The 14,067-nt window shown below is 28.9% G+C and overlaps 1 protein-coding gene across 2 annotated transcripts in view; it reads right to left on the bottom strand.

Annotated features, from left to right (window-relative positions):
- The window catches only part of LOC107441852 (Paramyosin), a 54,842-nt gene that overhangs the window by 18,054 nt on the left and 22,721 nt on the right, over positions 1 to 14,067 (bottom strand). For both annotated transcript variants that reach the window (XM_043038769.2, XM_043038770.2), the window contains exons 5-10: positions 13,597 to 13,675; positions 12,564 to 12,809; positions 11,648 to 11,844; positions 9,697 to 9,829; positions 8,517 to 8,733; positions 6,017 to 6,257 (exon numbers count right to left, since the gene is read on the bottom strand). In XM_043038769.2, the coding sequence (XP_042894703.1) occupies positions 6,017 to 6,257; positions 8,517 to 8,733; positions 9,697 to 9,829; positions 11,648 to 11,844; positions 12,564 to 12,809; positions 13,597 to 13,675 (1,113 nt within the window). The remainder of the gene's footprint in view (positions 1 to 6,016; positions 6,258 to 8,516; positions 8,734 to 9,696; positions 9,830 to 11,647; positions 11,845 to 12,563; positions 12,810 to 13,596; positions 13,676 to 14,067) is intronic.

The following is a 14,067-nucleotide window of genomic DNA, read 5'->3' as shown; positions in this document are numbered from 1 at the left end:
TATATATATATATATATATATATATATATATATATATATTGACAATCAAAAGTTTACGGAATCATATTTTTTTCTCATATTTCTGTAAAATATATGAGAGCCTTATCATAATTTTTACTAACCGACTTTATTGCATACGTTTCTTCATGAATTGATGTTCGTTATTTTATAATGCATTATTTATTAATAATAATTAATTTTGAATTTAAAAGAGCAATTTTATCAAAGTTAATTGCTAACTAAAAATTTATGATGCTAAGATACCTATTTTTGTTATTTTCTGAAAAATCTAAATTGTTTCTTTATTTTTATTCAAGATGGGTAATTTATATGCTTTTCTTTAAACTGTTATTATTTACTTTGGAAAGTACTTATCCTTATACTGCATAATTGAATAATAATAATGACATAAATATTCATTTGTAACTAATTTTACAAGGTTAAGAAAGTTTCCCCCTCAAAAGCATAGGAATCGCATAAAATATTTTATTAGCAAACTTTGATGCATATATTTTTAAAAAAACATTTGTTAGTAATTTTAGAATGTCTTATTAATGCTAATATGACAAATGGTATAGAAATTTCAAATAATGTGAAATTTCTTTTATAATTAGAAACTTTCGACATTGGGACACAATTTTTTTTATCAATTAAGCTAGTGATATGTAAATTTAATTAATGCTTCGACAATTTTGTTCTTAATGATGATGAAAGAAGTTTAGTTTTATCTGTTTTATCTGCTCTAATGTTGGAAAATTAGAACAGACAAACTTTAGTTTTTCTGTTTTAATTTTCATTTACTTATCTTCTTTTGCAAGAATTTAATTAATTTATTTCTTCTTGCAATCAGCGAACAGCATTTAAATAATCGGTTAAGTCCTCTTTCTGATAACATGAACTATTTAATAAAAGCAAAATAATAAATATCTCTGTAAGGTACGACAAATCTGAAATCAGTGTATAAAGTTAAAATGTCACATAATTGCAGAGTTTGATGCTCAGTTGCAAGAAAAGCCAGTTCTGTTAATGCTATGCTATGTCCAGCTCTGAATAATGTATTAAATTTGTGAAAAATTAACTTTCGGTAACTGTGCTGTGGTTATGAGATAAATCTAAACTATTCGAATCGTTAAATACGAGATGAGAAGAAACTACCAAATAAGTTGATCACAACTTATATGGTTGTTTCTACAAACTCATCTTGGTAAATGTAATATTTAATTGATAGTTAAGGATTTTTAGAAATATAAGATGGACCTTCCAACTGGATCTGCTCCAACACTAATTAAGGACATTAAAAAAGAATTTTTCCTGTTTTTTTTTACTACTTAGAAATGGCCGCTTTATTCACCAGGTTTGAAATCGGTGGATTATTCCATTTGGAAACAAGGGGATTGTGCTAAGCCTCAAAAGACTTTGGCTTCACAAAAGAAACTTTCCGGTTCATAGCAGAAAGTTTGTGTCACGTTTATGGCCCTGCATCAAACCAAATGTGGTTCACCAACTTATAAAAATGTCACCAGTAGTATTGTTATCGTGTTAATTTGAAAGTTTGCTTGTGATATTTTACTAAGCACTATAATTATTGTGTGTCCATATTATTTCTTGTCTAAATGCACTATCCAAATTAGCTCGAAGCCCAATTTAATTTCCTCAAAAATTAATAACAAAAATTTTAAACAAAATTATTTAATGCTAAAAAAATAAAAAAATAAATAAAATTTATTTTTTAAACTAGCTGTTGTGTAATATTTATTATTTAAACTAAATATTTTAACTTACAAAAATAATTATTTATGGACCATATTAATTTCAATATATCTTTACTTTACAATAAAAAATTAAAATGCAGATAGGCGCATTTCCTTAAACAGCGATGACGTTTGATTTATTTTAATTGTCAAGGTGTTGCTTTGTTTATCAGTAAGCCCGATAGAAAATAAACAAATGCTAATGTCCAGGGAAATAACTTTTTTGTATGACAAAAAATTACCTTTCAGTCATAGTTATTTTATCTTTTTTTAATGCAATTAAAAATCAAGGTTTGAGCAATAATTCAATAAAAAAAGGTAAGGGGCCCAACTATCAACCCCTCTGTGGAACATAAATTTTATTCTCCAATTAAATCAATAATTAAATGAATTAAATAATAATGAAACTTAAATTTATACAGAAAAAAAAATCTAACTATCATGATAGTAATATATTTAATACTACTTTTATAATATATTTTTTTACAGTTTTCTTATAATTTTTGTCAATTTTTATTTTTAATTCGAAAATAGCCATAAATGAGAAATTGAATATAAACCATATCACTATTATTTTTTTATAGTTAAATCATTGATTATTTTAAAAAAATTAAATATGCGAATTTTTATAATTTAATAATTACTCTAATATGAAAAAAAAAAAACGCATTATTAAATTACATATAATACCTTTCATCTCTAGAAAGGTGCTCGCTTATAACAATGACGTCATTTCTAGGAACACAGGCCGTTTTCACTATGACGTCATCAGTCGGCCCGAGAAGCCTCACTTCCAGTGGTTGATCTAATTTTATTCTTGTTTCTTGTTCCAGTCTTCTAGATTCCATTTCTCTTTGATGTTTTGCATGATGCACATCCAAATCTAACGAACTCATATTTTATCACAGAAAAATTTCGATTTTGCACGAAAAAGAATATCACAAATATCTTGCGACTTTTTCTATCTCGTTTGTCCTCTCTTCAGAAAACCGTCGCAAGTGTGTGTTTTCGACTTGAGAAAAATCAGTTTCGTTCTCTGTGGACTCCTTGACATCCTGATGAATCAGCTGGTTCTTTTTAGGCGCCTGATGGCAGCACCTCGCAGCTGTGGGCAAATGCTGAATTTATAGAAACCGTTTTCGGTTTGCTTATTTTGCAACAGATTCCGTCCACTTTCCACACTGCATATTAAATATATCTCATGCTTAGAGCTGCAAAACGTGCTTCTGTAAATAAACTCTAAAAGCAATTTGAAGAGTAAACTGACATCGAAAATTACTCAAACGAGCAGGAAACGTTACTAGTAAAAAATCTTTTTCTGAGGCGGAAAAAAAATATCTTAGTTCTCACATTTTTATACTTAATGAGTTTAAAAATTGCTCGGCGTAAAATAAAATTTAAGTTCAAGCGTTCTTGATTTTTATTTTTCATGATCTTATGAAATCATGGCGAAAAATGAAATTTAAAAGCTTAGTTTGTAAACTAAATTAAACACACATTTCGTTCATGTATACTATATGATACCTTACGCCTATCATTAACTGAGAAAAAGAGTGGTCCTTCAGAGCTTGATCTTCTTTAAGCCTTTTCGTTATTTTTTAGACTGTATTTCTTGAGAAAAATTATAGCTCTGTTCTTTCCATTCATTTCTATTAGTTTTCTATTTGTTCGAGCTTATCAAATCTTCTTTCTATCCCTTTCTGGTCTGGATATAATTCTTCAATCAAATCAAATGTTTAAAATGAAATATATTTTCAAGCAAAAAACGTTGATACGTATTTGAGTATTCGTATTCGTGTGTTTAGCAGTTAAGTTTCCTTATAATATCTTTTATACATAAAAACAAAATGGTGACAAGAATCCAAACAATGCATAATTTTAAAAGTCTCAAATTTTTTCTTTGTTCCTTACTGCAGCAAAAAATTTCGTGAGACGCTTATAGCTCTGCATTAAGACCAAAGGTGGTTACTTTGAAAATTTGTTTACATGTTGCATTTGTATTGTTGCATGTTGCATTTGTAGATAAGTTGAAAAATAATTGTTATAAGCACATCCAAACTTCATCAGACTATCAAACTGGTTTTTATGTTTTTTCATTCATTTTTCCTCAGAAGTGATTTGACAAATTTCTATTGCGCTCGTTTTTTTTCTCGATTAAATATTTATTTGCGAATCCTAATGTGTATTTTTTACTTTATTTTTGTTAAGATTTCTAAAATGTCATTAAGGGTGGTCTTTCTCGAGCACCTTGTAAAATAATAGATCAACGAACATTTTTAGAGCATCTTTACTATGAGCATGAAACTTGTGTAACAAAAATTTGAATGTTTATAAATAATATATATTTATGATATAATATTTTTCTCAAAAACTCTTACTTTTAATTAATAATTACATTTTAATAATTAGTTTATTAATGATCATAGTTTTAATTATTTTATGTAAATCATTGCTTTTTCGTATTCCACAATACTTTAACTTGCCCTTTTAATCGAAAATATTCAAATTCTGGACATATTTTCCCCTATACTTTAGATTAAAATATTCGAACTTTCGTTTTTTATTTTTTAAAATTACCTTTTTTAAGTATAGCATTAAATCATGACAAACTATGTGATTTACGAAGAATTTTGGGACGTTTGGAATCTACAGAATATCATGCTATACTATGCGATCATCTGATGTCGTTTGAATCTTTTTTAGATACTGTTCATCGTCGACCAATTAACAGATTGTAGTTATGGAAAACATCGACTCGACCAACTGGTAATTTTGATGAAAAGCTGAGTGTTTGGGGTTATGAGTGAAAGGGAGGACCAAAACTTTTTTTGATCTGTTTTTAGACAAAGCAAGATAATTATTTAATTGGTCACAAGAATTTGTTTTTAGATAAATGGTTTTATAATTTGTTAAGCGTATATTTTTTGTAAGTTTATAATTATGGCATTATTAAAATTTTTCGAAACTTATTTAATTATAAATTTTTCATAATATAGACATTACAATATTATTAAAAACTTTATAATTTTAAAATAACCAAAATTAAAATTGTCTCTTAATTCATAGAAATTTTTTTAAAAATTTTTATTAATTTTTGGGCTATAATTTATCCGCAATAAAGGTTTAATAAGTTTTATAGAATTTAATATTGATCGTGACCATAAAAAAATTTGACACTGCTCTTGAACTCATAAAAAATTAATTGAAAATTATTACCTTTATCATTTAGTTTCTACATATTCTTTTTTTTTTCAAATGAAATGGAGATAATTATTCTTTAATCCTTTAGTAATTTATGAATAAATTTTTATAGAAAATGCCTTCATAAACTAAGTTGCCACAATGAATTTTTTTTTCCATGCATTTCCCATTATATTTCCAGAAAGTTATTGAAGCGTTAAATTAAAGTGTGAAGCTATATATAAAAAGAATCGATTACATTCACCACACGAATAGAAAGAACTAAGGAAATGACTTACAAAATCATAATAAGGAAAATTTGATTTTAAAAACTAGTTGCATAATGAAATATACTTTACTAAAATAATATTTTTCTAACATAAACGGAGAAGTAATTAATATTCAAAGTATTAGGTGGATTGGCAAGTAATGTCGTTTTGGTGCATTAGATTTTTCATAACAATATCTTATTTTCAATCAATAATGTATTCACCCTCGTTGGCAACAACCTTTCAGTACGAGATCGAAAATGAATCGAAATGGATAGAAAAAGATGAATTGGTTTTTAAGACTAATGAATATTTAATGAACGACAATGGCAGAAACGACATTACTTTCCGGTCCTCCTAATATCTGGAAGTAGTGATCCAGTTAAGAATTCTTTAGTTAATTAACTTAACAAAAATTTTAAAGCGTGTATTTAATTACTCCTAGGTATGCGTACAGATACCGGGAGATAATTTCAATATGCAGATAAATACCCGATTTTTCAGGCATGAAGCAAAAACAGATAAGCATCTAGTCCCGTTTTTCAGGACTCTATCTTATAATGACCGTGACAGGAGCACTACTTAATTTTGTTCAGATGACGTGGACAGAGTCTGATCTGATTCCCCTCACTCCAAACACCACTCCAACGAAAGAACTTTCAGCCACGGCAAATTTTGTGCACCTTTCTTCTTGTACACGTCAGTCGTTTAACCGACTCTAACCACCATAATCAAACCGACTTTAGCTTTCCACCAACTCTGTGACCTAAACATCTATTTCTTGCTAATCTAAATGTATTAACTACATGCATTTACCTAAGTGCCTCTAATTCTTCTTCCTTTTGAGCCAATCGCTTTTCGTAGTCATGTCTGAGTTGAGCCAATTCTTGTGCCAACCTCTGTGCCTTGGCTTCTTCTTGCTTCCTGAGTGATTCGGCTTCGCGGTATGCAGCGGATAGTTCCTCTCTTTCTGTTTCCAGCCTCTTGATTTCGAGATCCATCTCATGGATTCTGCGAGTAGCCTCACTCAGTTGGTTCTTGCAATCGCCCAAATCATCTGCAAACAGAATTAAGATTAGTATAAAATTTATTTTAACTACATTTTAGTTTATTAAAAGTATTCGGCATTTCGAAAACTTAGAAAGGAGATTTATTTTTCTAAATTCTAACAAATTTTACATTTAAGGAAAGATTTATTGTCACTGTTAAGTCAAAGATTACAGTTGAACGTAATCGTTAAATATTGATTAAAATGTACCTTCTCGAAGTTAATATTAACTTAAAAGAGACAACTCATTAATAGCAGTATTATTTAAGTTATTTTGGTATAGTAGATTAAACATCTTATTTTGCACTTATATTTAAAAATTTCGTTTAATTGGATAAAGTCTGTAATCATAATTTACGATATCTAACATCATTCGATGAATTTCAGACACGAAAACAAAAATTGTTCAGTCAAAAATTTAGCAATTTCTCCAAGTTAATCTAAATTCATAATCATTAACAATATTAGTGTAATAGATTAAACTTCCAAATTTGCATTTTAGCTAAATACTATATATTTATTGATAAATATTATAATTTAGGCTAATTTCATATTTAATAACCGTCGTTAAACAGCCGATCTAATTTTGGGTTTACGACTACCGTTATTCATCTCCGTAACCTTGTAATTTTGAACCCAATCCAGAAGACAAGGGAACTCCTGGATCAAGTATTGGGAGAAATTTGCCCTCGTTGAGGACTTTTTGATGGAATTAAGCCGCATTTGGGTTACATGGAGAGGAAAACCGCTAAAACCTCCCACTGTTAGCCTGCCGGTAAGGGGACTCTAACCCTTGATCCGTCTACCACTGAGGGTATTTTAGTCAGCACTGGGGTTGGTGCAAGCCTGATGCAAAATTCCTATCGACTAGCCATCGCTGGGATTCGAACCCCATTCACCTCACTGGAAGGCAAACGCTCTATCCCTTGAGCCATCTTGGCTTAATTTAGGCAATTGTATTATTTTCTCGAGAAGAGAAAGATTACAAAAAAAAGAAAAGAAAAGAAACTTTCTGTGCAAGCTTCTATGCTATTATGTTATGAATCTGAATTTCGTTGAATTGGTAAATATATTGGACATATGGGGATACTATTAACGTACTACATCGTATTGGTGTGTTCTGTTCGTATGTTGTGTTATGTTATGTTACGTTATGTTATGAATATCGTATGTTATGTTCGCTATTTTTGTATGAGCAAGAGTTATTTTTGTATATGATATATAAAAACTCACTTCCTTCCATACATTGACTACTAAAGAGATGCACCGCAATTGGCTAACTTGCACAAGTTTTACTATACAATTTAATATGCATGTTTTAATTCATTTCATAAAATGGTGGCCAAAATAACTTTCAATCAGATTGATTAAACCAAGAATGTATTCAAAAAATATTTTACCTCAACTTTTAATAATAGAAATAAAATCTCTTCGGAAAGAGATTTGCAGTTATATTGATGTAAGTTTAAAACGCAAGATTCATTTTAAAATTAAAAAAAAGTGCAATTCAAATATTTTTAATAAAAATATAAAAAATGATAGAAATTCTGCCTGTTCCTTCAACTGTAAGCAATGTGCTTTATGAAAAATAATAATATTGTTAAATACATTTTTATACTTTCCTTAAGTGTGATGCAAAATTAGGTAAATAAATTAAAATGTAGTCTGAATTTCTTTTGGAAAATTTTGATGATTACAGATACAAAAAGAAATTTTTGTTCCTACGCAAGACATGTTTCATCCTGTTCAATTAAATAAATATTCTTTCTTTCATTCATTATTTAGATCCTTATCTGAGTTCTAAACTGAAGATTTATTGAAAATTTCTAAATTTGTTGAGATATGATCAATTATGAAGAAAAACGCGTTCCTTTGTGTTTACATAGTTATAAAAGCCTAATATAAAAGTAAAATGTTACTTTTTGTTAAAAACGTAAATATACTGGATAAAATTTTGAGAAAATTTAACAAAAAGTTCCTTCTAGTTTTTGAGCAATGATGTCATAGTAAATGTTCTATTTAAAGTGGGTTTAAAGATTTCTTTATGTACAATATGTATATCAACCTTAATTTTTCAATCGAATATAAGTTTGCATCTATTCAACAAATTTTCTTCTTAAAGATTATTCCTTTAATTTGTGTTTAATGTTTCTGGATATGTTAGTTAAAATCAGGTTGATTTGAACCATAAATGTCAAAGTACGCAGGTACAAATGTGAGAAAGTTAGAATTCTGTATTATTATTTTTGTCATGCAATGTATACGTGCCAGATAATTTCTTGTTTTCTCTGAGAAGTGCATCTCTTTGGTCCTTGAGCTTGTCATAGTCATGTTGCAATTTTTGTAATTCAGCCACTTTAGCCCTGAAATCTCTTTGTGCAGCTTCCAGGAGAGCGATGAGTTCGTCCATCTTCGTTTTCAGATCATGATTCATCTTCTCAAGCTGTGCGCATTTCTTTTCCATATTTTGAGCGTGAGTTGTAGCCTATAGAAAGACAATGGATTATTGCGATTAATCACAACAGCTTAATTTTAGGTTACATTAAAAATTCGTTTTTCAAAAGATTTTCTGTATAAGGGGAAAAGTTTCACATTTAACGTTTCTCAAAAACTGTGAATGCCTTTGGCATCGATAAAACGAATTAATGAGGTATACAGTTTACTATTTTTTGGTTTGTATTGTAATTAATTAATGCTGAAACAACATTTTCCTTGCATTGAAACAACATCCATCTTCCTTGTATCAAATCAACATAATATGTCGGGGGGGGGTAAGTATGAATATTATGCTAAACCAAATTTTCAAATTGTTCAGGAAAGTTTTTTTAAGGTCGTTTTTTAGAAATAAGTAAGATATTTCTGAGCATTGTGGTGTTATACAATATTTTTTTAGAAGCTTGTTATTTGCCTGTCTGGGGAAAATATTAAGGAACAAGCTAATATAAAAATGTCACATTTGGAGAAGGTGTGACTTATCCCTATATTGTCTCAAGCCAATGACATAGTATATTAACAGCAAGGATCGTATGTGTAACTTAAAACAGCCAATGAGTCTTTCGGTTATCTGTTGATACAAAATTACAAGATCACAATGCTAAGAAAGCATATAGGATTTGATTTTTTTTTACAACTGCCATTTAACAAACAACACACATCAAATTTCCGGCTATCAATGTTCAGCTCCATAGCCTCTCTTGTATTTCTGAAACGAACCAAAAAGGCGTTGGAGTTCCTAAATCAAGCATTGGGACAAACTCATTTTCTTGAAGAATTGTCTTAGATGAAAGGAAAACCCTCTCACGGTTAGCATGATGGCGAGGGGATTTTAATCCATGATCCGTGTACAATTTGGAATATCTAACATAGACACGTCTACAGGAAGATTAAATAAGGAAATAAGAAGCTAAGCTCTGGCTAACTAAATAAAAAACTTAATATAATTATTTACCTTTTCTAAGTCCATTATCAGAACTTCTACTTCACTCTGTAAGCGTGACTTGTGTTTCTCAAGAGCACTGCATTTATTCAGAAGGGCCTGGAGTTGTTCTTCGTATTCAGCAGTCTTTTGGGCAATGCGGCGTCTGAAAATTACAACAATATTACAGGTTGACAAAAAAAAATATATATTTTCTTTATAAGTTTAATATTTTAAAATAATCATCATTTTCTGTTTAATGAAAAAATTATGAGTTTGAATAACAGGTTAGAGTTTTACATTTAATAAAAACATTTATTTGTCCCGTCGACTCAATTTTTTTTGTCAATACAATCTTAAGTTCATAGTACTTTAAACAAATCGCATTTTTAAAAAAATATCTAAAAGCATAAAACCGTATGTAACTTGATGAAACATGTTAGTTTCTTCATACAATAAGAATAAAAGCTGTGATAATAAAATAAAAATATTTAATTACATTCTTAAAAGAAAAAAGTTCTGTTTAATTTACAACCTTTAACTATGATATTAGCAAGTTTTTCAAACCTTAACGAAATGTTAAGTTGAACTTTGTTTAGATTAAAATTAAATAAAAATAAGTCATTGAGAAGGAATAATTTGCAAGGGAGTATGGTATAAATTTCCAATTTATTAAGGTTTGCGGTAAAACTTGCCTAATGTTATATAATTTATGATTCTCTAATAGTGTTGACAGAGCATAGTATTTTTATTTTCTAATTATTATTCTAGGCTATTAAGACGCAATTACTTAAAAATGTTGTACATATTTATTTTTTTCAATCTGTATTATTCGTAAAAATAGTTATGTTATGTATGTTAGGCGTCTATTGCCTCAAGTTACAGTTAATTAATAATTACAGTTCGTAATATTGTTTTTAGAATTAATTAATTAATTATAATATAATTTTTCGAAACAAAAAATGAGATTCGTGTTGCTAATGTGCAAAAAAATCGCACTTAACATTAATGACTGAAATAGTATTATCCAAGCTTTAAAATCAACAGTTTATATACTTGAAACTTGAAATAATTGAAAAATCAATAAGTTAATGAAGAAGCAATTTTTTCCTATCCATTTTATGTTAATACGAATTTCTTTTTTATGAACGCAACTATATTTTTAAATTTTGCTCACTGGGCTATATTACCGAAAACCGTCTTCAAAACTATCCGTGCAAATTAAAAGCCACGTGCAATTTTTATTTTCCTGAGGTTGAGTGGAAATCATTTACGGAATATTCAATCCTCCATTCAGTTATATGTTCTGCATCAAAAACTACATACAAGGTATGAAAATACTGCTCTACGAATCATCGGAGAACACTGGGCCATTATGATTATTCTTTAATAAGATGTTTTTGATTTTTCAAGTCAAAGTAGTCAAAGTCAAGCTCATAAATCTACACTGCCTGTTTTACCGGGGCTCTTACGGTCCTTAGAAAACTTAGAAATTAAAAAAAAAGAGATGTATCTTAACAAATTCGTAATCACCACCAAGCTTGATAATTCCAAATACATACATCTTGTTTTGAAATATGTAGGTTCAAATTTTAAATTTTAAAATGAAAGGTAATGAAAAGATATTAGTTAATTTTTTATTATAATATTGGTACTACTTTATAACGTTTATAAGAAACGTACGAAGCCTATTTTCTCGATTTATTTACATATATGTCACTAAACCAAGCTGTTTTTGGGCTGATTCTATGACCGTTTTACTTTTAAGACCACAACGTTCAGGAAAGCATTAGTGGATGTTCCTATTTCCAAGATCGATCTAGTTTTGATCGACCTTTAGACACACTCTGATGAAACGAAAATTAACATTTTGATTTACTCTCCTGCATTAATCGCAGTAACTATTCATGAAACAGAAATGTTATTATGCTGTCGAAGTAACTCTTTCTTCCAATCTTATGAAAATATCAATTGGAATCCTAACCTTAGTTCGTCGACCTCATCAGCATGAGCCTGGCATTCCGCTTCATATTTAGACTTCCAAGTTGCAGCTTCTCCGTTAGCCTTGGACAACTGTCTCTCCAAGTCCATCCTAGCTTCAGATTCCTCGTCCAGTTGTGTCTTCAGGCTTTCCACTTCGATTTCCAAAGTGTGAGAGTGCTGCTCCAAGGCAGATCTCCTCTAAAATTTCATAGTAAAGAGATAAGTAGAAAAAAAACGTTTAAAATGTTTAAAATGTTGAAAAACTGTTTATAGTAAGTTAAATGATCTTTTGAATAAAATCTTTTTTTGTAGTTTAAGATCTTAGCGTAACTATCTTTAAATACAAATTGAAGCAAAACCAAACCTTTACCACGTCCCTGATTTTTCAGTAATGCAACACCCAAAAGAGCTGAATTTTTGGGAAATATTTGTAAAATATTTGCACTTACTGATCGAATAAGAGAGAAACTATTTATAACATATTTCTTAAGAGGGATAAGTTTTTTACCTATTTTTTTCTGGTACCAGATTCTTGCTGCGTTTAGAATGTTTTCCTTAAAATAGGTCTTTAAGAATCAAACAGTAAACCAATTACTGCAAATCAATTTATGGTAAATTGAGAAGCAATTCAAAGGATGTTGAGGCGGAAATCTTTCCATCTTAGCGCTCCTAAATCCACGATGGTCTCTTCAATTATTAAATGCTTCAGAAATCGAATATTTACAATAATTGTTTGCTTTTAACAAATCTTAAATTTTTTGGTCGAGTTTAAGTTTAAAAAGCAGTTACTTTTTTGTTTTAGAGTTTTATGACATTCTTTTTTTATTAAATACTTTATGGAAAAGCACAATGGTTGAAGAAAAGTGAAGTTGTCTTTTTGTTTTTAACTTTGTCGAATGCAAGTTTTCGAAACATACCCTTTCTTCTTCCTCGAGTCGTCGTCTCATTTCTTCCAATTGAGTGGCCAGTTGACCTTTGATGTGGTTGGCATTGTCTAACTGCATTTTGTATTCCTGAGTTTCCTTCATGAGCTCAACATTTTCTGAGCTAAGCCTGGCCCTCTGGGAGCTTACTTCTGTCACCTGCCTGTTCAATTCCTCAATGTGAATGTTCAAGTCGTGGATGGAGACTTCCAGCTTTTCAACTGTCTTTTGAGCAATTACCTGTTGCAATGATAGATAGTATGATTTATTAAACACAAGTATGAACGATTTTAGTGATTTTCAACATTGCAGCGAATATTAATTTCTAAATGATTTGTATAGTTGCTAATAATTCCACAAATCTACATCTTTAGTTCATAAATTTAAAAATTATTTTCGAGGTTAATTTTAAGTCAAAAAACATTATTTTGTTACTAAATTTAAAAAAAAAAAGAAGATAGAAAGCTGAGATATAAGCCTTTTCTGTCACAGCATACATACTGGATCACATATGTTGATGACACAAAATAGTTTATCAATATCATAGTAATAGGAGCTGAATAATTTTTATTCTATTCAGTTTTCTTCAATGTCGAATAATTATTTTTTGTTTTCTTAAATAAAATTATAATTTAAATTTTTTTAACACGTTCTTTTTTATAGCTAAACTACAACACAGCTATTAGTTATACATTTGATTTAACAAATTTTTTTATGGAATTTCTTAAATAAGAAAAGTATAAAAGATTAAGAACAACAAATGTCAAAAGGCAAACGAATACATCCATGAAATGATACTAGCAGCAATTTTGATGTCAATGGTAGAGAATCAAATTATAAAATTATAAAATTTTAGTGTCAACTTAACAAACTTAGATCAAGTAATACTGAAAAATTAAAAGAAAAGCATTCAAAATAAAATCAGTAATGTTCTCACATGTATTCCAATAAATTTTGGCTTAATTGTGCTCTTCAATGTAGAAAGAGGATTAACACGTTATTAATAATCTAACTTTAAAATACTTACTTTGTCTTTGTTAGCATTGTCCACTTGTGCCAGCAAATCGTAAACTTCAGCTTGAAATTTCTGTTTTTCTCTCTCAATCCTATTAAATAGAGCAAAAGAAAAACATGATTACTTTATTTAACAATTGAAAAAAATATCTTTATTATACATCTAAACATTTAAGTTGAAAATTAAGATTTTGTATCGATTAAAGTTGATAAAATTATATATCAAATTGAAGTTCAATAGAAAAAAAATGGAAACAAAATCAATCAAAATTGCTGAAATAAAAATCGTTCTTCCTATTTTGAATTCTGAACTCACAAAATAAAAGTGTATGGAAAATTGTTTATGTCATTTTAATGTATATTTATGTTTAGAAACGAAAATAATCAAACAAGATAGTAATGGAATAAGTCTGTTAATATATTCATCCGAACTCATAACGAAAAAAAAATCTTTGTTCAATGGGATCTCCCTGATTTTTCAGTA

This window comes from Parasteatoda tepidariorum, chromosome 1 (assembly GCF_043381705.1).
Source record: "Parasteatoda tepidariorum isolate YZ-2023 chromosome 1, CAS_Ptep_4.0, whole genome shotgun sequence".
Taxonomy (NCBI): Eukaryota; Metazoa; Arthropoda; class Arachnida; order Araneae; family Theridiidae; genus Parasteatoda; species Parasteatoda tepidariorum.
This window is presented reverse-complemented; position numbering and strand designations above follow the sequence as displayed.